The sequence below is a fragment of the Oreochromis niloticus genome, linkage group LG4 (assembly GCF_001858045.2).
Source record: "Oreochromis niloticus isolate F11D_XX linkage group LG4, O_niloticus_UMD_NMBU, whole genome shotgun sequence".
Classification (NCBI taxonomy): domain Eukaryota; kingdom Metazoa; phylum Chordata; class Actinopteri; order Cichliformes; family Cichlidae; genus Oreochromis; species Oreochromis niloticus.
The window spans coordinates 19,511,061-19,535,746 of record NC_031969.2 but is presented as its reverse complement, the minus strand read 5'-3'; the positions used below and the strand labels follow the sequence as shown (position 1 = coordinate 19,535,746).

The 24,686-nt window shown below is 37.5% G+C and overlaps 1 protein-coding gene across 6 annotated transcripts; it reads left to right on the top strand.

Moving 5' to 3' along the window:
• Positions 1–1,963: 1,963 nt before the first annotated feature.
• LOC102081443 (nuclear GTPase SLIP-GC) lies at positions 1,964–17,849 on the top strand. Of its 6 annotated transcripts, XM_019355664.2 has the most exons (23): positions 1,964–2,058; positions 2,142–2,191; positions 3,976–4,040; positions 4,138–4,219; positions 5,160–5,272; positions 5,437–5,481; positions 5,712–5,736; positions 5,914–5,994; positions 10,524–10,611; positions 11,152–11,368; positions 11,459–11,680; positions 12,699–12,905; positions 12,996–13,171; positions 13,779–13,872; positions 13,949–14,036; positions 14,199–14,320; positions 14,994–15,164; positions 15,248–15,402; positions 15,529–15,646; positions 15,762–15,870; positions 15,966–16,096; positions 16,359–16,440; positions 16,539–17,849. In XM_019355664.2, the coding sequence occupies exons 4-23, from the start codon at positions 4,153–4,155 to the stop codon at positions 16,607–16,609; spliced, it is 2,382 nt and encodes a 793-aa protein (XP_019211209.1). In that variant the 5' UTR covers positions 1,964–2,058; positions 2,142–2,191; positions 3,976–4,040; positions 4,138–4,152; the 3' UTR covers positions 16,610–17,849. The 6 variants fall into 6 exon arrangements, with proteins under 6 accessions (XP_019211209.1, XP_019211210.1, XP_025762006.1 ...); XM_019355665.2 differs by lacking the exon at positions 1,964–2,058 and having other exon boundaries at positions 2,066–2,191; positions 5,229–5,272; XM_025906221.1 differs by lacking the exon at positions 1,964–2,058 and having other exon boundaries at positions 2,066–2,191.
• The last annotated feature ends 6,837 nt before the right edge of the window (positions 17,850–24,686 follow it).

Sequence of the window (24,686 nt, the reverse complement as noted above, 5' to 3'; positions counted from 1 at the left end):
CAATATTTCAAAATAAAATATTCCATTAATGAAAAGTTTAAATTAAACATCAATTTCACAGAAAAAGAATTCTCAATTAAAAACCTTGATATTTGAATTCATTTACTTATTTCTCTTTTTTAAATTGTAACTTAAAGATTTTGAAAATGAGATTTTTGTCATCTGGATTTCAAAAATGGTTTTTGAAATGAGGTTTTTATTGAGAGTTAAATTTTTTTGAAGTATTTATTAATGGATTAACAATTCATTTTGAAACATTGATTTCTAAATAGTGTTTTTATTTTAAATTAAATTATTAAATAATAAATTACTTATTAATTTATTTAATTTTTAAATAAATAAAATAATGACAATTTTGTTTTTAAAAATGAATTTACAAATGCATATTTCATTATACAATTAATTATTTCAAAACAGAATTGCCTATTTCGATGCATGTGACTGTTCTGGTCTTCCATATGTGTCATCATTATTGGTTACTTGCTCTTGTCCTTACTATCCCGCCATGCCTCCCACGTCTGTCCCGTGTTGTCACATGATGTAATGTTTGTTTTTGTTGTGACTGTGCATATAGTAAAGTAATAGCAGAAGGGAGGAAGGTGTTCCTCCTGAATACAATATTTGAATTAGCCTTAAGTGATCTGTAAATGAATATGATGCAAATGGCTTGATCATAGTTTTTATTTGCCAGAGTTTCAGTTTCTATTTATCATGACTACATTTATCTTTACACTTGTGCTTGAGATTATTGTACCCGGCCCTAAAAATCTTAGAAATATGGTATCTAACTAGATGCTTATTTTGGATGACATTACTTTGGCCTCCAGTTGCACTGTAAGGAATCTTGGAGTTGTACATGTCCTTCTACGTGCATATTAAACAAATATGTCGGACTGCTTTCTTCCAAGCTATACATACAAGGTCTCAAATAATCAGGTCTTAACCTTATAACCTTACAGTACAGTATTAGAGCACTTCCTTCTCAGACTGCAGGCCTTCTTGTAGTTCCTAAAGAATTTAAAAGTAGAATGAGAGGAAGGCCTTTAGTTTTCAGGCCTCTCTTCTGTGAAACCTGCTCCCAATTTGGATTCAGGAGACAGACAATCTCTCTACTATCAAGATTAGCCTTAAAACGTATAATCTGTTTATACATTACGCTGCATTCAATTCCTATCAATCTATGGTTTTCTTCCACAGCGTGTCTTTGTGTTATCTTCATCCTCTTACCGCAGAGTTTTTCTTTCCCACTGTCCTGAAAGTGCCCGCTCATATGGGGTCACATGGTTTTGGGGGTTTTCTCTGTTTGCATATTTGCATTATTGTAGTTTCTTTACCTTACAATATAAAGCGCATGAGGCAATTGTTGTCGTGATTTAGCGCTAAATAAATTCAATTAAATTGGAATTTAATTGAAGTGAATCATGAACAAAAATAAACTCAAGTATTCTGATGCATTTATAACTTACCTGTTGTGTAAAACATCTCCCAAGATTACCCCTTTCACCAGATTAGCATTAATGTTGCTTTAACAGCTAACAGGTGTCACTGTAAGACAAGATTTAATGCAAATGTTTCAAAAAAAATTCACAGAAAAGTGCCACTTGTGAAATGACAACTGATATTTTAAAATTATTTTGAATCTTCTTTTTTTGTAGTAACAATAATAGCAATAATTGTATAATTGGATTGGATACTGTAGTGGATATTCCATCCATTCACTTCCGCTTATCCTTTTCAGGGTCTAGCAGCCTATCCCTGCTGTCTTAGGGACTTATATATGATATATATATATATATATATATATATATATATATATATATATATATATATATATATATATACACAGACAGAAAGACAGACAGATAGTGTCTATCTATCTATCTAGTGTTCAACATGGAGCAAAAAAATAAAGAAAGGGGGATTATTTGAGAATAAAAATACTGGTACGATATCACTGAAATCAGGCAAATAGATGTCCTGTGTTCAATCGTAGCTTCCATCTAAGCATCCCTCACTCGCTTCCGTGTCTTCGTCACCTGCCTTCTAAAGCTGTTACAGGTAGGAGTCGTGAAAATGTTGCTGCTCCCTCCGATTGAATTGGTTACATTTTTGTTGATTCGGTGATACTCGTGTTTTTGTAGAGATCACCTGCGGATTGTTTCCTCTGAAGTTTTCCTTCCATCGATTGCTGGTATGTTTTAATTTTGTGCCGTATTTTACGTTTATTTTACAGGTGTATTTATAGGTCGTAGCTGCAGAGAATCGGGAGACGCCGTTTGATCGATATGTAACTTTGATTTTTCACGGTCTTAGCTTTATTTCTGTCACAATAATCTTTTACTGTAAATGCTAAATTTACCGTGCATTCACAGCATGTCTGGCCCTGGGTGGGTGGCTGATAGCATTACAGTGGAGCGGCTACTGTTTCTTTGGCATAGATTTACAGAAGTGCTGCTGCTTTGCCTTTTTACTTTGTATTCTCCCTTCTTTCGTTCGGGAATAATTCGATTCGAGCAGTTTGTGTATATAACAACTTCCCAGTACTGTTGTGTGTATTTGTTGTGTATGTACATTTGGTTTTTGAATGAACGTTTCAAAAAAACAAAAAAAACAAAAAAAAACACAAGAACATTGTATCTGTGCCTGGTTGTCCAACAGGTGCAGTAGTTGTTGATCCATTTTGCTTTTCCGTTTGTGCTCCTTTCATTATAATCTCCGTTTTTCTCCCTCATTCCTTTTTCTTTCTTTCTTTATTTTACATTCAGGTCCGCAATAGACATGAATAAATAAACAGATAAATAGAGAATTTATAGGTTGGGGTTATCTTGGAAAAAGCAAGTCCGTTTGGCGCAATATCGCGTTCAGATTATGACTGCAAAATCTGCAAAACAGGACAAAAAACATGCATGAATTATGTTGTTTTTGCCTGCAAGGCACTGAGGACAGGGATGGGGAACTCAAAACATTGTCCTTTTCAGTCTCAGGTTTAAGTATCAGCTTTACTAATATTGACCTGTGACTTCATGGATTCAGTGCAGCTGCTGAATAGATCACCTTCAGTGTCATTAAAAACACTGATAATGTTACTTAGGACAAAAACACATCATAGTTAATCAAGGCCGTTTTAATAAGGTTAAAGTTTTACCCAGTTATGAAACAGCAAAACTGAGTTTATATTTGGTAAATGCATATATTTGGAAAGTTTTGTATTAGGCGAATTTGTATATGCATTGTTCTGTAGTTTCAGTTTGTGTATATTATGAAAACAATCTTGCCATGCTGTTTCATCACTCAGTCTTGCTTCCTGCAGCCTTTCTGACCTTGTAAATAACATAAACATAGATGAATAACATAAATACATAAACACTGAAGACATGGAACAAATCTGTGTCATGTCATTTATGTTTATTCTTTAGAGAACTTTTTAAAACTTCCTTTTGGAAACTCTTTTTGTCCTGTTTCATCAAAACTGTGTTGACATTTTGACAGAATAGTAAAGAATGAGTGTCCAAAGAGCACATTTGCTTGTCATACCTAACAGTTACTGTTAGTTTGTTTTTTTCTTTATGTATTTGTTTTTCAAAGTTATTTCTTTTTACATTTTTCCTAGTGGCTTTTTTATTTTTATTGTCACATTCAAACAAAACTAAATGTCAGTGTTCCTATATTCAGCTCCTTATTTTTACATATCCACTAAAATCCTTGAGCCAAACATCCAGCCATTTCCATCACCTCTGCAATAACACTAGCTCTTCCACCTTTTCTCACTTACCCTTACTCATCCCCTGACTAGCATCTGTTTATGTTCAGATCTGGTTCCACTCACCTCCTTTTGTTCTACTTACCTTCTCTTGCTTTTTTCTTTTTTTTTTCTTTTTTTCTTTTTATTGTTTAACCTTAATCGACTTTTGTTTTTAAAACTTCTACTTATTGTTGGACTTCTCCTTTTTTGTTTTTGTTCCTGACTGTTCCCAGTCTATGCCTTCTTGCTGACTTCACCCTCTCTGAAAGAATCTTTTCTACCGCATCTTCAATAGCAGGTAAACTATTTGAACTTTTACTCTAAACTTATTGTCTATATATCTGCCTATTCCTAGCCATTTTGTTGTTCTTTAGAAATTACAATTTATCTTTCAGTTTCTCTTTTTGGTCATGGATGATTTTGTGCGAAACAAACTGACTGAATGGGATCTACAAAAGTGGATGGATAAATTTGAAGGTAAGGTATTACTATGCCTCACTAATGAGCACAGATTTTAAACAATATTGATGTGATGCAGTGTTTAACACGTCAGTTTGCCAAGCGAAAGGTCACTGGATTATTTCCAGCTGGAGATTTGGGGCTGTATCAGGAAGAGCATATTGTCCATCCATCCATTTTCTTCTACTTATCCGGGGCAGGGTCGTGAGTGCAGTAGGTTGAGCAGAGAAGCCCAGACCTCCCTCTCCCCAGCCACCTCCTCCAGCTTATCCGCTGGCCAAGGTGTTCCCAGGCCAGCAGAGAGATATAATCTCTCCAGTGTGTCCTGGGTCTGCCCCGGGGCCTCCTCCTGGTGGGACATGCCCAGAACACCTCACTCAGGAGGCACCCAGGAGGCATCCTTGTCAGATGCCCGAACCACCTCAACTGGCTCCTTTCCATGTAGAGGAGCAGCGGCTCTACTCTGAGCCCCTCCCGGGTGGCTGAGCTTCTGACTCGATCTCTAGGGGAGAGGCCAGCTACCCTTTGGAGGAAGCCCATTTCTGCCACTTGTATCTGTGATCCTGTTCTTTCAGTCACTACCCACAGCTCATGACCATAGGTGATGGTAGGGATGTCCACGTCCACATCAATGCAGCCGCAGCACCAATCTGTCTTTTGAGCTCCTGCTCCCTTCTCCCATAACTCATGAACAAGACCCGAGATATGTAATGTACTTAATGCTATGCAGACCAAGCTCATGCAACTGTTGTATAAGGATCGAATGGCCCATAACAATGGGTCAGACACCAAATACTCCAGAAACAACACCCACTGTGTGAAATCTATAATCCAGATGCTTTTCTTTCTAAGCTCTTTAGACTACCATGACCTGGATGACTGAGAACCTTCACAGACATGTGTAGTAATTTTAAAAATGATTTGCACTTCTGCATTACTAAGATTTATTTAATTACAGATGAAGAAATTACACAGGAAAGCTTTTATGAACTTAATGATGAACTCATTGATAAATTGATTCCAAAAGTTGGACCAGGATTAAAGTTCAAGAAGAGATTCAAGCAGTTAAAGGTAATTTTACTGTATGCAATTTAATATTTCTATATTATTTTATACATTGTAACATTTGGTCTGATGAATCTCAATTTATGCAAATCTGTGTTAGAATTACATTGGTATCTGCAAATTACAGATTAAAACAAAACTATTTACCGGGACTCTTTTGTTGTTGCTAGGAAAAACAAAGCGCAAATGAGGAAACAGTCAATTTATCTGCTGAAGTAAGTTAGATACAATTTTGTTATAACTGGCTAAGATCAATAATAGCAATTATGTATTTCAGTTATTTTGCACTCAGTTTTTTTGTATTCACTATTAACAGGAGCGAGAAGATGCACCTGATTTAGAATTATATTAAAATATATATATATATATATATATATATACATACATATGTATGTATGTATATGTATATATAATCTCATGCATTAATATGTACATTGATCCCCAGGTTTTGCCATCCACAAGTGATAAAGGTAAGATAAATGCCATCTTATTTATTACAAGCAGTATTAAGCAGTATTTTCAAGACAACAGTCACTTGGATAGAATAATATTATTGAAGTGAAATATTAAATTTGACTCCTGAGCAAATCCCAGATAACAAAGTTATATATTTATCCTTTTCTTTAAATATTTTTCTATCCAATTAGGAAAGAGAAGGTTCGACCAACCGGACGAGTCCAGCAAATTGCAACCACCAGCTAAACGACAACGTAGCTCCCAACCATTGGGTATTTCTCTCTAAACATTGGCCATTGAAAAAAACTGCCATTAAAAAAAAAAAAAGTATTGGTTTATTTATTAAAATTAAATTTTGAAGAGGCAACAACATGAGTACTACATATACCATAATTAAAGTTACCATATTGTGTGCCTGATACATTACATTCACACAGGCCCTTCCAGGCCCCCATACCTGGGAGGGCCTGAGATGCTCCCAGAGAGGGAAGACCCGACCTGACAAACGTGCATTCCCACTCTCATGCACACATATACACATACTCGGCACTCACCCAATGTGGAGACAAACAGAAAAGGACACTGTACACACACCCACACTCCCCAAACATACTCTATACCCCAGGTCCAGGTACCCTGGCCCCCGAACTGGAGTTACTCTTGCTGAGACTGGCAGGAGCTGAACCACTCCCTGAAATGGTAGCTTAGTGAGCTGTGATTGGCAGGGCTGGGTTTACTCATATTTCTCCTCTTCCAGCCTATGGGCTGGTTAATGGGTCTTAAATGTCATTTGTATTAATGCAGATTAATGACAGTTGAAAGCTTGAGGCTGGAGGATCCTTTCAGTATCTTTGCTATTCTAGGGATTGCCCTCTAACACATAGAGCTCACATGGTGTTTCTGGGATCTGTTGTAGTCACCCTCCCAGTTTGGGGATAACTGCCCTGAGTGCTCTGATTACCATGGTGGGGACCACTCTGCTTTCACCCTTCACATCTTTTAAAGTTCTTCTCTCAGCCCTTGGAATTTCTCAAGCTTCTCGTTTTATTTCTTCCTAATGACATCATATCTTGATATAGTTACATCTATCACTACAGCCAGTCTTTTTGCTCAATCTCCAGGCTTGGTGGGGCTGCTGTTCTCATAATCTTCCCGTGCTGCTTAGCGTACACCTTGGATGGTTTACTGAATAGCATCTGGCTTGTCCTCCTGGCCTCTATCTTTCTGGTGTACCCCTTCAGGTGGCTAGTGAAGGCTATGAGTCTTTGCTTGGCATTTTATAAGGCTTCAGGCATGGGTAGCTTGCTGTACTTCTTAAGCATCCCTTTCTTCATCACACCTTTCTGCAGCTCTTATAATTGGCTAACTTCCATCCTTGCTGCCTTGATCTTGGCCTCTAGTCTCCTTTTTCATGGAGGATACTGCTTCTTGTGGCCTTTTTTATCTTGTAGCCAAGCATCCCAAAGATCACTGCTTCTGTGGTGTAGATCAACTGGTTGGTTTCAGTGTCATTTTCAGGTCATAGTAAAGATTATCCATAATGCTGCATTCACTTCTTCTAGTAGACTGTCAGAGGATCAGTGTTGGGCAAGTTACTTTGAAAAAGTAATTAATTATAGTTACTTTTTTGAAGAAGTAACTAGTAACTATAATTAATTACTCTTAGAATATTGTAACTCAGTTACTAACTCAGTTACTTTTTTGAAGAAGTAACTAGTTACTGAATAAGTAACTGAGTTACAATATTCTAAAAGTAATTAATTACTTGAAAAGTAACTATTGCATTACTTTAAAAAAAAACGTTTAACCCTGTGAGGTCCAGGGTATAATTGGCCATTTTTAACTACTTCTGATGTTTCCTCCACATTTTACCTTTAAAAACGATTTACTTTGCCTTGTTTGGTATCATCTTTTTCAGCACAACCTCATGTGTCTGAATTTACAGTTATGTTTTCATTTTGACATACTGTATTAACTCAATTGATCTAAAATCAGACAAAAAACATAAAATCATAGTAGAAAAAGTTATATTTTTTACTGTAACAACCACAAACATGTTTAATGAATCATATTTCATAACTTTAAATGCAAATATAAATTGTCAATTTTAAAATCCTATGCACAAGTTTTACAAACAACAAAGTTGTTTGCATCCATTTACCTTTTACCTTGATTTTTTAAATAACCATCTCAAACTATTTACAGAACAATCAGCTGTTCTTCAATAAGATGCCACACAAATTATTTGTGCCACTCCAAAAAAATAATTTCTGTCCTCTATAAAGGAGAACATCACAGCCTGATACCTGCAGGTCTGACAGCAGCAGGTGTATCACTCCTTTTTTTTACCTGGAGACAGAAGTCGCCTCATTGTTCTGACACACAACACAAAACTATCCACAACACTACACACTAACTACACAAGACAACACATTAACTACACACTCCAAACACGCTAAACATCACAAATCTGTCACATCTCAAAACTCGCTCTCTCTCTTTTTCTGCTGTCTTTCTCTCTCTCTCTCTCTCTCTCTCTCTCTCTCTCTCTCTCTCTCTCTCTCTCTCCGTCACTCCTAAAACTTCCCGTTTTTTGGGGTTTTTTTTTTTTTGGTCATAAGCAGAGAGTGTCCTTAGACAGTAAACATGACGAAACTATTGAGAAAAAACGCCGCGTATATATTGTTTATATGACTCTGGTTTTACGTGGCCTATCAACACAATTTATAAACTGGTATAGATCACCTTGTTGCTTTGTCTTTAAGTGGTCATGTGATTCGCTTACCATGACTACTTTATTCTTCCTCAGTCAAACAGCAGCACTCATGCAATTGTTTTGCCCCCTGAGCTCCAGGTGTTGTGCTAGACAGTGATCGTGATTGCTGTCCGTGGGAGCGCGCAGCTGCTTAAAGCTGTAGCGTCCAGATTACTTACAGCTACTTCCGTGCAACTGATATAAGATGCGGTAAGCTGAACACAGCTTCAACCGTCTGTTTGTTGAAAAATAGTAACGGACCGCATTTTCTAGTTAGTAACTGTAACGGCGTTGTAACGATAGGAATAGTAATTAGTTAGATTACTCGTTACTGAAAATAGTAACGCCGTTAGTAACGCCCTTACTTGTAACGCCGTTATTCCCATCACTGCAGAGGATACATCTCATACTCTTGGTAATCAACCATGGAGGATCCAGGTTTCTAGCTTAGCCACAATCTTTTCTTTAAGCTCAGCTGCTCTCGTACTCAATCCCTTCAATACACTAGTTGTTCTTGGAGCTCTGTGAGATCTGGTGATCATAAAATCCCCTCCGACCTGACGTGACCTGTCCCACCGTTGCCATAGCATTTGTGTTATACAGCATCAGTCTTGAGTTGTGGTAGCAGTTACTTCTCTTGGATGCTGGAACAATGAGCTACTTGTTGTTTTGCAATTAGTCTAGATGTTAGTCTAAACAGGTTTAATCAGATTGGTAAAGCTGTTGATTGGTTAGCATATCTTAGTTGCACTGCAATGTAGCATGTGACAATTAAAAGCCACACTTTAGAGATTAGGTGGCATATCATCAAAGTAGCCATTCATTTTACCGGAATCCTTGAATCTCTCCCGAATTATGTCCTTTCATCTATTTTCTTACCATGGTAATTTCACCTTTCTCCATTCCTTTCTCACTCTTTTGGGGACTGCTGTCCCTCCTGTACTTCTCTATGGCTGATGCTAGCAACATCAGCCTCCTGTGAGTGTGAGGGCTTGTTACTTGTTGGTGTCGGTGGTGTTGTTGGTACCACTGTTGATGGTGCAGCTGCTAACATGTCAGTTACCTTGACATATTTTGTTGCATTTATTGTAAGTGGATTTTTTTTCTTTTTCTCTCTCAGCTTTTCAGATTCATCTTTTCACCACTCCTCACACAATAAACTCTGTTGTACAGGGTGTGTGAGTGCACAGCAAAGGTGGAGAGGGCCTGGTTGTGTTAAGCAATTTGACTGGGTAAAACAGTGTCAGTTAATGACTAAGCAGCTGTTTGTGTGTATGGTCCACAGCAGCCCTTCTGTTGACTCATTGGTCTGAAAGTGCATTTACCCAACAGGCAAATGTCTGGTATGCCAGATTACAAGCCCTGGCGGACACTGAAGGTGAAGGGAGTCACCAAATTTTAGGACGAGTGCTGTCAGGCGTGCTTGTTAGCTTGTGGGGCTCGAGAGTCAGCACGCAGTTATTGATAGACCAAGCAGAGTGTAGATCTGGCAGTAGGTGAACCAAAAAGTGGGGGGTTTTCAATGAGTCCATGAAGCAAGACTGATCGAATGTGAGAATTACAGAGATTACTTTGTGTAAGGTCACTGAGACAACTGGGATGATATTCTCCTTGGTTTTTCTGAGGGATCTGTATGTGGTGGGGCTGTTTTGGTTGATATGCTTCTACAATGTCACATGGAGCTGGGACAGTGCAGTTAGACTGACAGACCAAGGTGGTGGACTACTGCCGAAAGATCTCGGCCAGTGTAGTGCTAGGCACAGTCCAGCTATGAAATAAACCTTTTGACTCAGGAATAAAAATCCAGCCATCGTAATCATCACAAAACACTGTACCAGCACTGTATGCCGTCAAAGATATTTGAGGTTGCATGGGAGTTTTCCAAACCAATCTATATGTGTTTTTTGGGATTCACCAGGGTATTTGATCCTGTGAGAAAAGCCTTTTGCGTCAAATTCGGATTCGGACTCGGATTAACAGTAGAAGATGGATGGATCCATAGGTTTATAGCTCCTGCTAAATAGCTGTTTACTTCTTTGCTTACAGAAGCAATCGTGCTGTCTGATGTAAAAAACATAATGAAATTCGTCCATGCCAGACTACACGAAAAAGACAAGCTCAGTGCTTTCCTGAAGTGAGTATTAAGTTTCCATATTCTGTGTTGTGTCTGTGTAGCCATGTTAGAAAGCCATGTTTGTTTGTTTGCCACCAAGTGATTCTAGAATCATAAATAATCATGGTAACATGGACATTCATTCCTTATTTAATTCGCAAGACTCAAGACCTTTTTACTATTACTTACTTTATTAGTTAGTTTGAAGTTGTATTGCTGACAGACAGGTTATAACAGAAAATGAATTATTCCAATGCTTTTAGTGTGGATCATAGTTAGTCTCACTTGGATTCGATTTAAGTCTGCCAGACTTTTATTCTTGTGAATTTCTGGTAAGTCTGTATAGTACAGCTACTTTTATTTGCTGTTTATGGTATCCATAAATTTGAGGTAAAAATTGAACTCTTCAGCTACTAAATTTCTATATTTTTTTCTGAGATAGCATCTAAAAGATTGAGTTGTTACCAAAAACAAAAGCTATAGAAACGTGAAAAGCATTGTGATAATTATTTGTGTAATCAGTTGGATCAGTTAACCCATATTTACAATCTCATTTAACAGGAAAAAAATTAGTGATTTGGAGACAGACAAGAGGGAGCTGGTTGGTGTCTTTGGTAAAACTGGGGCTGGAAAGAGTTCTCTGATAAATGCCATCATTGAAGAGAAGAACCTTTTGCCTTCTGGAAGTGTCAGTGCATGCACCTCAGTCATGATCAAAGTGGAGGCTAACATGCAAGGCTCTAACTATGAGGCAGACATTGAGTTCATCACACCAGAGGTAAAATTAGTTTTAGCTGTAGAAATATAATTTCTTATTATTCTGGGTTTATGCCCTTTAAAAAACTGAAAAGCATTTTTTGTTTTTAAGGAGTGGAAAGATGAGTTGTGGTCATCTTATCAGTTTCTTGGGGATAATGAAGATTGTGAAATGGATGTTGATAATGACTATCATGACATCAGCGAAAAGTTTTCAGCGCTCTATGGAGAAGAATGGAAAGGAAAGTCCTCTGAAGATCTCATGGATGGAAAATATTTCAAAGAAATTCCAGAATTTCTCCAAGGCAGGAGGAAGATTTTGTCATGTGAATCAGTAAGACAGCACCGCTCTATTACTTACTGACGCATTCTTGCAAGGGTGATGTATTCAGGATGGTATAATCTACATACAGCTTTGGTTTCAGTAATCCTTAACTGTGCAACCTAACTAGTGTGCCCAATATACATCACATGTATGAGACCATTGTCCACTAATTAAAAATCTGTTCTATTTTGTTATATTATCTGTCTTTAGTTCATAGTTTCTTTTTAGCCCTGCGATGGACAGGCAACCCTGTCCAGGGTGTATCCCAACTTGCCATATGGCAACTGGAATAGGTTTGTGCCCCCTTGTGACCCTAAATTGAATAAGTCGAAGAGAATGAATGGATGGATCTATCATCTTAAAAACTTTTTCTATTTGAAAAGTTGGTTCAAAATTCAAGTACAGCTGAAGTATGTGTGTTTTTTTAAATCATTTTAATAAAAGTTGCCAAATTTCAGGATTTTACTGCTGTTAAATGTCACAACAGGTCAAATTTTATCAGACCAGTATCTAAGAGTTAAATTACACCAAAACAGTCCTACTCTGAACAAATGCAAATCTGCACTTGCAATGTGCATTGTTTAAGTTGAATTTAACTTTGGAGAAGAGAACAAGGTGCAAGAACCCAGACTTTAATAGTCTGATTCTGGGTTATGATTTTACAATGTGCAACACAGTGAATGTGTGAAATAAATTCGGCCCTCAATCCCATTTGTGCTCCCAATGTGATGCACTGATGTGGTATTAAAACCAGAGATACTTACACTGAGGCCTGCTGTGTGGGCTCTTCCTAACATCAAAGCTGGTTGGGTTTGTAAGGAGTTCACGTTTGCTTTAAAAACAGGAAAAACATGCAAGTAAGTAAATATCTTAAAAATAAATGAAATGTTTAGTTTTCTTCTGTGTGCACTGTTTTTTTTTTAAATTTGTGCTTTTCTGTCATATTTTATGCTGCTCTAAAGTTTTAACTTGTACAACACGTGTAGTGCTAAGAGTAATGATGTCTTACTTTTGTTAATTATTGCAGGCTAAAGAACTCTCTGCAAGATGTGTCAAATACACAAGAAGTGACTCTAAACAGGGAAGTGGTAAAGATGTAAAGAAGTGGTACTGGCCTCTAGTGAAATGTGTGACTGTCAGGGTGCCAAACAATGATTTTCTCCAGCATGTCACACTTGTGGACCTTCCTGGAAATGGTGACCGTAACAAGAGTCGAGATAAAATGTGGAAACAAGTAATTTATTCACATATTCACTGGTGTCTATTTTTACATATGAAGTTTTGATAATAAGTTACTTACAGTTGAATTATAATATTCTTTCAGATAGTTGAAAATTGTTCTACTGTGTGGATTGTAACTGAGATTAATAGAGTAATCGCAGAAAAAGAAGCCTGGGAGATCCTGGAAAGTGCCAGCAGCTATATTGGAAATGGTGGCGAGTGTCGACAAATCCTATTTATCTGCACTAAGTCAGATCACATTGAAGATTCAGATGATCAGTAAGTACATTATAACACAAAATGTCAATAGCTGCATGACCCAATTCTGGAAAAGCTTTAGGTGTCAGACAGATGCCCCACAACAGGCTCTAGAATACTTCGGTATACCATAGAAGTTCAAGGTCAATTCAATAACTTTAAAGTACCCAGATCCAGTGGCTGTAAAATGAGCCCCATTTTGCAATCCTCATGGTGCCACGTTCTTTCCAGAGAAGTGAGGTTTTCTCCTTATAACTCTTCAAACAAGCCATACTTGTTTAGTCTTTGTTCTAACCGTATCATTGTGAACTTTGACATTTAAAATGCTAACTGAAGCCTGTAGAGCTTGACATGTAGCTCTTGATTTTTTGTAATTTCTCTGAGAATTTCAGTGTGACCTTGAGGTGAATTTTCTAAGATGGCGACTTATCGGATTGTCCTAGCAACAACCTCTCCTTTTAAAGCGGTGCTCACTCGTTAATTAATTAATCAAGTGCATTTTATCAGCAGTACCTAGCTGTTAGTACCCAGTAAGGGTGCACTTATTGCTTACTTAGAAAGGGTCTAGTTAGAGACTCTAAGTACCCCCTTACTGTCCAACTATATGTGCAAATATCTTTTCTTCTAGTTCAGCAGCTCAACGCCGGGACCTTATAGTTAAAAGAAACATGCAAGTCAAAGATGAAGTGAGGAAAGAATTCAGCAGGCTACACAAAATTAAGGTGAGCAAGCTGAAGAAAGCTAACACAACTCTTTTTAATGTTAAGATTGTGTTCAAATGAAATCCATTTTCCCCAGAAACACTTCACTGATGACCATTTCAAAGTCTTCACAGTGAGCTCCAAAGAGTTTCTAAAAAAGAAACGCTTAAATGCAGATGAAACTGGTAGGTAATGTCTCCTTAAATGACCATATTGTAGCTAAGAAAAAATGGTGCAAATGCATATTTTGTTTTTGTTTTTTTAACTGAAACAAGAGTGAACGATTGGATTTAAATCACAGCATGCACAGTCACGTAAGATTTTAGTATTCAAATTCCTTTTAACAGAAATACCCAAACTTCAGCAATTTTTGCAAGATCTCAATGACTGTCACTCAGAGACATTCAACTATGTGTCTGGAGCTTATGGGATTCTGTCTTTGATTCAAGGGGCCAACTGCAGAGGAGTGGTAAGTGGTAATAAATACTCAGATTTGTGATTAATATTTTTTTAAAGCTGTGTTTATTGAAAGTAAGTTTAGTAAAGTGTGTTCAATGTCGCTGGAAAATGACAAGGTGCACATGAAATGTGAATCGCAAAGATTTTTAGGAAAGCACAACAGCAAAGGAAAAATACAACAACATTTTATAAAGCAGAATAAAACACAATTTTCAACCGCTTGAGAAAATAAAAGAAATTTAATCAGAAGGGAATATTTAATCAAAGAATATTGGTATGATGTATGTTTTTAAACAGTTTCATTAAATCCTTAAAGTATGTTGTAAGTGAGGAGGGGGCCAGTAAAGCAGTTCTTACTGTTATGTTAGATGAAGTTCTTACATTCTTAGACATGAATAAGAAAGTGCCAGGATAGCACTTCTCTAAGATAAGTTGCAGGTTGTGAATAATCCAATATTGGATGTTGCATTCAGTTAGTAGTTGATGAGTAATTTTGAATCTCAAAGTTCTGTCCAAACAAACCAAAAAATATTACCCTACCTATTCCTTAATCTGAAATGCTGCTTTTTTTTCTTTTTCTTTTTTTCGCTTGTATTTTTACTTTTGACTCGTTTGTGAATCTTTTTTTAAAATTGACATAGTTTGATAAAAAATTGTAACATGTTCTTTTTTTTTAATTTTAGGCTAGTAAAAAACATGTGTGTGGAGAACTTGAGAGAACAATGAGCCAACAACTTAAGCAAGTCGCAAAAGCAATGGCAGAGGCCTATAGGACTTTTGAGAGATGCCTTAGCGAGGGAGTTGAGAGCTCCATCTGTTCATATGGACAAAAACTGAAGACCTTCTTGTATTATGTATGTATAAGCTAGTTCCATCAACACAAGCAACTTTGCATTTTATATGATTATGTGTTAAAATGTTCTCTACTTTGTTTCAGAGAAAGAAGGGCAGTGCTTTTCACGGGACACTAAAGCGTGTTGTTCAGAGTGGTGGCATCTACAAACAAAAAAAGGGGAAGCAAATAAACATTAACATGATGTTAGCTTCACACTTGATGGACAGCATTGATGAAGATTTCAGAAAGACCTTCCCGTAAGGATACACATTATATACCACACCTCTTAACAAATAAAAACATGAAATGGATATATACAAGTCAGTTTTAAAATAAAACATTCTAGTTCTGCGTGTTAAAATCATCCCGTTTAAATGTTTCAGAAATGAAGTTAAATGCGGCGCATTTAATGGTGTAATTGAAACATTTTCACTTAACACCGATTTTTTGAATAAACCCCACAAAGATGTTGAACTGCAGCTGAGATTTCTCAAGACAGAGGTAAAAGATTAAACTTCCCAATATATTAGTCAAAACTGAAAAATAATGATATATATATATATATATATATATATATATATACATTTATTTATTTATATTTTTTTTTTTCTCTAAGGAGGAAAAAATCAAGGCAAAACTCAATAAAACCATCCGGACGCAGAAGAAAGATGTCTACAACAGTGTGACACAGAAAATTAAAGAAATTATGGAAGAATGCTACATCAGTAATAAAGAGATTTATAAGTTGCCAATAAGATACATTTCTTTTTATCATGATTCTGCATCAAAAGTCTGATAGACATTTTATGTCTTACTCTAGAGGCCGCAGCATTCAGAGGACCAGGCACACTGAACAACATGAGAGAGACTATTGAGAGACATGTGCACTCAAATAAGGGCATGTTTGAGCGGGCGAAAAATACCATGTTGGAGAAGCTGAATGCCTTGATGGTTTGTTATATTTCATATTTAAACATAATAAGAACACAATTTAAACCATACTGTTGCACATCAATTTTTCTTTGTCCAATATTTACACAATGCCTTTTTCTGTTTGAGTGGATATTATAAGAAATGTGTGTTTCCTTGAGTATTTTCCTCAGTCCTAGCAACCTCTAACGCATCTTAAGTTATGTTTTTTAAATGTATTTCTCAGTACTCAGTAGGCTCACTGGTTCTTTGATAAGTGATTAAAAGTTTGGCACTATCTTAGCAATACATCCTAGAGACGCTGCAGAAAACGATGATGGAATCAATTGAACTCTCACTTAAGACGGATAACTGCTCACTTCCAGGTAAACATTTCTAAAGACAATAAATACAACTTCGACTTGAACGAAACCTGAATATCTTATTTTTAATATTTTTGACTTTTTTTGTTTGCTTGTTTTAGATTTTTCAGCAGAGCTTTCAATGGTGAAGGAAAATTATGACAAACTTGAAAATAGCCCAGTCGTCAGATGAAGAAATGTCACTAACTGAGGGAATATCAAAAGGTCATATTTTGACTAGGAACTGAGTCCACAATTTTACTAAGGAGATTCTCAATTTTCAATATTGCATTTGTTTTTTAAACATACAAATTTCAATACATATTTTAAGCAAATATGATTTCCTTTCATGTTCCATGTTAAGATTTTTAAGTGTATCTTTTCTATAGTTTTTAATTTTTTCAAGCATATGTTTTGTTTTCAATTTTATATTTAAGTGTTTTTTCAGTATCATTATTATTATTATTATTGTACCAACGACAGTTTCTTTTCAAAATGTGTCCTACATTCGTTCTACTTAAACACACTTAATGCAGTTCTGAAATCAGGAGCACACTTCCCTATCCACTTTAGAATTTGTTTGTACACATTACAATTGTTTTGACATGCACATCATTACCAAAGACATTATATTGTTGTGTTGATGCATTTTCTTTTTACTCTTGCAGCTTTTTGCAATTTTTTTTAAACTTTTGTCAGTAATAAGCAGAGATTTGTAGAGACTGTCTTCAAAAGTGTGTGAAAGAGTGAGGCAAGTTGCCTACTGTCAGTGGTAGCAGTGAGATTGTCCTTCAGTTAAAAGCAAATAAAAATGTATGTTCTCAGAAGAAGTTTAGTTGAAACAAATAAAAGCATGTAACCACAGAGAAGATGCAGTGATGTGGTGGAGGACATGCAGAGAGTGTGACTGAAGAGAATCCTAAGACTAGAATGAGATGAGGCAGATCTGCTGGGGCAACCCCTAAACAGAAGCAGCTGAAAGAAGATGATAGTTTCACATGTATCTTCCTTTTCAACAATTGCTCTTTATTTATCTATGTTGTTGCAATACTCTTACAAAAGTCAGTAAGGTTTTAAAGTAAGTGTCCAAGTAAAACAGTTATAACAGTTTTTGCAAGTTTCTTTTAATATTTTTTATTCATTGGTCACAGAGCTGAGACATACTCCACAATGATGGTCTTGAATTAAAAGTTTTTAAGGACAAATATTTGCTTATTTTACGATGATGGTTCATATCAATGACCACATGAGGAATGTTGCAAAATAGAAGAAACTATTAAACTACGACGAAAATGACATCATTCAGCTATCTGCAACATTTTTTAATTTGTTTTATTTAGTTCAATCTGCTCTAAATCTAAAGGTGTGCATGTATTTGATATGGTATACTGTTCAATAAAACATTAATAAAGGTGCAAATTGTGAGAGGGTAACTTTTGTTGCCAACCTTGTTCCTGTGTTATTCTTCCAGAAAAGGTTACTTTTACATGAAGAAATGTTTTTAAATCAAAATATACCACAACTTCACTTCAATTCAATTCAATTCAATTCAATTCAATTCAATTTTATTTATATAGCGCCAAATCACAACAAAAGTCGCCTCAAGGCGCTTTATATTGTACAGTAGATAGCACAATAATAAATACAGAGAAAAACCCAACAATCATATGACCCCCTATGAGCAAGCACTTTGGCGACAGTGGGAAGGAAAAACTCCCTTTTAACAGGAAGAAACCTCCGGCAGAACCAGGCTCAGGGAGGGGCGGCCATCTGCTGCGACCGGTTGGGGTGAAAGAAGGAAAACAGGATGAAAGACATGCTGTGGAAGAGAGACAGAGATTAATAACAGATATGATTCGATGCAGAGAGGTCTATTAGCACATAGTGAGTGAGAAAGGTGACTGGAAGGGAAAAACTCAATGCATCATGGGAATCCCCGGCAGCCTACGTCTATTGCAGCATAACTAAGGGAGGATTCAGGGTCACCTGGTCCAGCCCTAACTATATGCTTTAGCAAAAAGGAAAGTTTTAAGCCTAATCTTGAAAGTAGAGATAGTGTCTGTCTCCCGAATCCAAACTGGAAGCTGGTTCCACAGAAGAGGGGCCTGAAAACTGAAGGCTCTGCCTCCCATTCTACTTTTAAATACTCTAGGAACAACAAGTAGGCCTGCAGTGCAAGAGCGAAGTGCTCTAATAGGGTGATATGGTACTACAAGGTCATTAAGATAAGATGGGGCCTGATTATTTAAGACCTTGTATGTGAGGAGCAGGATTTTGAATTCAATTCTGGATTTAACAGGAAGCCAATGAAGGGAAGCCAAAACAGGAGAAATATGCTCTCTCTTTCTAGTCCCTGTCAGTACTCTTGCTGCAGCATTTTGGATTAGCTGAAGGCTTTTCAGCGAGTTTTTAGGACATCCTGATAATAAAGAATTACAGTAGTCCAGCCTGGAAGTAATAAATGCATGAACTAGTTTTTCAGCATCACTCTGAGACAGGATATTTCTAATTTTAGAGATGTTGCGCAAATGGAAGAAAGCAGTCTTACATATTTGTTTAATATGTGCGTTGAAGGACATGTCCTGGTCAAAAACGACTCCAAGGTTTCTCACAGCATTACTGGAGGCCAAGGTAATGCCATCCAGAGTAAGAATCTGGTTAGATACCATATTTCTAAGATTTTCAGGGCCGAGTACAATAACCTCAGTTTTATCTGAATTAAGAAGCAGAAAGTTAGCGGCCATCCAGGTCTTTATGTCTTTAAGACATTCCTGCAGTTTAACTAATTGGTGTGTGTTACCTGGCTTCATGGATAGATAGAGCTGCGTGTCATCTGCATAGCAGTGAAAATTTATGCTATGTCTTCTAATGATGCTGCCTAAGGGAAGCATGTATAATGTAAACAGAATTGGTCCTAGCACTGAACCCTGTGGAACACCATAATTGACCTTAGTGTCTGAAGAGGACTCTCCATTTACATGTACAAATTGGAGTCTATTAGATAGATATGATACAAACCACTGCAGTGCAGTACCTGTAATACCTACAGCATGTTCTAATCGCTCTAATAGGATATTATGGTCAACAGTATCGAACGCAGCACTGAGGTCTAGCAGGACAAGCACAGAGATGAGTCCACTGTCAGAGGCCATAAGAAGATCATTTGTAACCTTCACTAAAGCTGTTTCTGTACTGTGATGAGCTCTGAAACCTGACTGAAACGCTTCAAATAAGCCATTCCTCTGCAGATGATCAGTTAGCTGTTTGACAACTACTCTTTCAAGGATTTTTGATATGAAAGGAAGGTTGGAGATTGGCCTATAATTAGCTAAGACAGCTGGGTCTAGAGATGGCTTTTTAAGTAAAGGTTTAACTACAGCCACCTTGAAGGCCTGTGGTACATAGCCGATTATTAGAGATAGGTTGATCATATTTAAGATTGAAGCATTAATTAATGGCAGGACCTCTTTGAGCAGTTTTGTAGGAATGGGGTCTAAAAGACACGTTGATGGTTTGGAGGAATTAATTATTGAAGTTAACTCAGAAAGATCAATTGGAGAAAAAGAGTCTAACTTAACATTGATGGTACTAAAAGTAGCTGTAGATAATGTTACATCTGTGGGATGATTATTGGTAATTTTTTCTCTAATGATAAAAATTTTATTTGTGAAGAAGTTCATGAAGTCATTACTAGTTAACGTTAAAGGGATTGTTGGCTTCAGAAATATGGGCCGAGAGATTTCAAAACAGAACTGATCCAGGCCTTTTAGTGTTTTGGGTGTGGACTGTTCTCCCTGCTTCGTTTGATTCTTGTGCTTGTTTTCATGTCTGAAGAGGAGGACAGAAACAGAGATTATGAAAAACAATTTGGTTAATGCAAACTTTCCGGTACCTTTGGGAAGTTTTGCATTAAGTAGATTTGTGTATGAAAACAAAATGTAAAGGAAAAGTGGCAGGATTTGATCTTTAGTTTCATTTTCTTTTTATCAGAAACTGAAAGTAAGTCAGTCTTGTTGTCATTTCATTAAGAACATGACACTTTTTTGCCCCCAGCAGACTTTCTTATCAATGGCATTATTTTTGTGCCACTATTCTGAGTGCACATAAAAAAAATTGCAGGTGCAAGTGTTGCATTTTGAGGAGAAATTTATTTTGAGCGAAGAAAAGCTAAATTTGAGTTAAAAAATTCACTGTTGCGTGCAAAAAATGTATTTCATTGTTTGCTATTATCCATATACACACACAAGAGCTGCCCCTCTCGCTCAGATTTTGCATTTGCGCTTGCTCACAATGTGTTGCTTGCACTCAGCTCTTTCTGTACACCGTTATATTTGTGCCACAAAACCAGCCAATCTCAAACTTGGATGCAAAAAAATCTGATTGGCTGTTTTGGTCTCCAATCAGCTCGAAATGACGAGATGCAATATCCCAGAATGCATTTCCTCCAAAACTCAAATGAGGCAGTGGCAGAGGAACGCATAGTGGCGGAATTTGAAATATTACTCTTTCTGGATCACAAAATAAACTTTTAAGATATTTTCAGGCAAGAATGTTGCTGTGTAAACTTCAAATATCTGCTCGATTTATCAAGACATCACATATTTGCAAAAGTGCTCTTTCAGACCATCTCTGAATCGAAGAGGGGGCCTAAGGGTACGTCTTTCGCCATCTCACAATGCTGTGATTGCAGCCATTCCCCAACTCTAAATATTAAATTAAATAACTGTTAAAGCCACAGATGACTTTTGATGATTATACTGCTGTAATAAAATCTGTTTCTTGGCAATAATTTTAATAAGCTGTCTTGACAATTTATCAATTATTAAAGCTCACTGGTGGTTTCATTGTTTATTTTGCTTCCTGTTGGAGTCACACATCTGGATTTCCCAGCACATTGTGATGCAATTTTTATATTATTTCGGTTTCTTGCTTCCTAATCTGTACTGATTCTAAAAGAATGCATGTAGTTGATATTGTATACTGTTCAATAAATCTTGAGTGAAAGCAAATATTTATTATAGTCATAAGATGGAAACATTTATTATAACCTAAATCTTTTTACCCTAAAACCACCAAACAAGTAAACACAAAATGGACATACAAGAAAAGAAACATATCATGTAGGGGGCAAATACTTTTTCACATCACTGTAGTTTGAAACACTCCACAAAAATTACAGGTTACATTATACAGATTGTATGTTAACTAACATCTTAGCCAGACTGCAAGATTTACATCTCGTTCTGATATCTTGTTTTACAATACAAAAAAACTAAGGGTATTTGTATGAATCTTTTATATTATTTTTTTAATCTTTATTATATTTTCTTTTTGGTGTTTTCCATAGTATCAGATTAGCCTCTCGTTTGACACAAAAACTTTGCTTATTTGAGTTGGAGTCTTTTTGTCGTTAAACATGATGTGTTACTGCATGGATGAGTAGTTGAGGGAGCTAAGAATAATTGGGGAAATGTGCAAGTCAGGATAAACTAATCGTCTCTTGATTCTTAAGATTTATCTTGTAAACCTTTCGGACAGGAATGGCCTCTCACTTTAGAGTAAATAAGGGGTTTCGGTTGCTCACAGGTTTAACAATTATTAAAAATAGTTCTTCTGTCATCTATCAGGGAAACTTGATAACTACATCATCAATCTGATCCGAAGGGCCAGCTCTGTTCTAGGATGCCCTCTGGACCCAGTGGAGGTGGTGAGTGACAGGAGAATGGTGGCTAAGCTGTCATCCCTGTTGGACAACATCTCCCACCCCATGCAGGAGACTCTGACAGCACTGAGCAGCTCCTTCAGTGGGAGACTGCGGCACCCACGGTGTGGGACGGAGAGATTTCGCAGGTTGTTCCTCCCCACTGCTGTCAGACTCCACAACAAAGACTTCAACTGATCAAACACACACATCCACAAATATGCAATAACACTAATGTGCAATAATCTTTTCTGGCATCGTATTTTTACTGAGTTGTATATAACATTTGTATTCTATTTTTTATCTTATTGTATATTTTATTCTACTGTATATAGTATTTTATTTTATTCTATTCTGTACAGTTGTGTACTGTATTTATTCTTATTTTATTTTATTCTAATTTTTGCTTCATAACTTTTGCACTGTCCACTTCCTGCTGTGACAAAACAAATTTCCCACGTGTGGGACTAATAAAGGTTATCTTATCTTATCTTATCTTATCAATAAAAATAAACTCCAGTTTACCTGAAGTCTAAAACATCTCCAAAGATTACACAACAATTGTTATTTCAAATTATTTTTAAACATTTCCTTTAAAAACTATGATAACTGAGCTACTCTTTGCACAATTTCATTACACAATATCACTCCTGTTGTCAACAGAAATAATAACAAGGAGCAAAGAATTAAAGAAAAGCAGGATCACAGTGACAATACTGAGTGACAGAGAACATTAGATAGAGATTATAGTTGTAATATCAGGCAATCAGATGGCCTGTGTTCAGCAAGTTGTTCAAGCTTAATTTTTCTTCTGAGTAAATATGGTGTGTTCTGTTTGCATGAGGTTGTTTGCTTTGGGTGTGTGCAGTGGGTGGAACAGGACACTGGCTTTAATATGGTTGGGAAAATGGTGATGGAGGACATCATGTTCCCAAATCCTTTGTACTTTCTATTTCAGGGAATCAAAGAAGCTGTTTGCTCATGCAAATATGAAACCTGGTTATCCTTTAAAAAGAAACTTAAACCACTGTGTGGCCACAGAGTCTGGTACTGCAGTGTGCATGTGTACATGTGACCTCTTTCCATGATGTAAGGGACAGGCTTGCAGTCTCAAAGTCAGTTCATCACAAAGGTGATCAGGTTTCATAAATGTTTGTTGTTTGTTTGTTTCATAAATGCTTGGTTTTATACCCCTGAGACCCTGTAAACTCATACAGTGTGACATGAAGTACCAAAAGATATACAGCTTCTTCGCTAAAAGCCAGAAATGTCAACCTGCTTGTCATGGTCCTGAGTGTTACCCAGTGTTTTGTGTTTAAGTTCTACTTCCTGATTATTAGTTACTCATGGTTTTGTTCTCTTGATCTTATTTGTTGTTCTGCCTTCTAGTTTACGTCTGTGAAGGTTCTCAGTCATCCAGGTCATCGTAGTCAAAGGAGTTTGCAAAGAAAAGCGTCTGGACTTCTTTGAGTTGCTTGAAGACGTTTCACCTCTCATCCGAGAAGCTTCTTCAGTTCTAGGGTCAAATGGCCGAGAGTCCCAGATTTAAACCCAGTGGGAGTATCCCCCCAAAGAGGGACAAAGGACCCCCTGGTGATCCTCTAATCACATGAGCCAAGGTGTGAAAGCGGGTGTGGTACCTAATCAGCCAGGGTTTCGGGTGAGCTCATTGTGAAACCTGGCCCCACCTTGTCATGTGAATTCCTGAGGTCAGATGGCCCAGGATGTGAGTGGGCGTTAAGGCGTCTGGGGAGGGAACTCAAAACTGGATTATAGATGGCAGACAGTTGGTGTCGTAAACACCAACTGAGGCTGTGGTTTACGACACCAACTGTCTGCTATCTATAATCCAGGTTTCACAATGAGCTCACCCGAAACCCTGGCTGATTAGGTACCACACCCGCTTTCACACCTTGGCTCATGTGATTAGAGGATCACCAGGGGGTCCTTTGTCCCTCTTTGGGGGGATACTCCCACTGGGTTTAAATCAGGGACTCTCGGCCATTTGACCTTAGAACTGAAGAGTCTTCCTACACCCCCGTTCTCTGCGGCCTGCTGGAGTGGGGGGGGCTAGGAGGAGGAGTTGGCCGTCCGACTGGGGTCTGGAATGTGGGGCCTCCCTGCTGCTGCGGAGTCGGGGCGGTCTGCTTCTCCCCACCGCAGGGAAAAGGGTAACATCACCTGGGTCTGGGCGCAGTTTCCCCCTCCAGGGGCAAGGGTACCTAGACCCGAGGCTTAGAGTACGCTTGGGGAGTGTGATTGTGTGTACAGCGTCTCTTTATGTCCGTCTCCACGTTGGGTGAGTGTTGAGTAATTGTATATGAGAGCATGAGGGTGGGAATAGATGTTTGTATCTGTGTGTGCCTGTTTGTCTGTGTCTATATGTCAGGTTGGGTATCAGACGCCACCTCTCTGGGGACATCTCAGGCCCTCCAAGGTTTGGAGGCCCATCTCCCCCCACCACTTCCCCTGCCGGTGGCAGACGCCCTCAGACATCGGTGCGTTGGTGGTTCTTTGTGTCTGGGGGTGGGCGCCCAGGTACCCACCGGCTCACTCCTTGGCGGCTGCT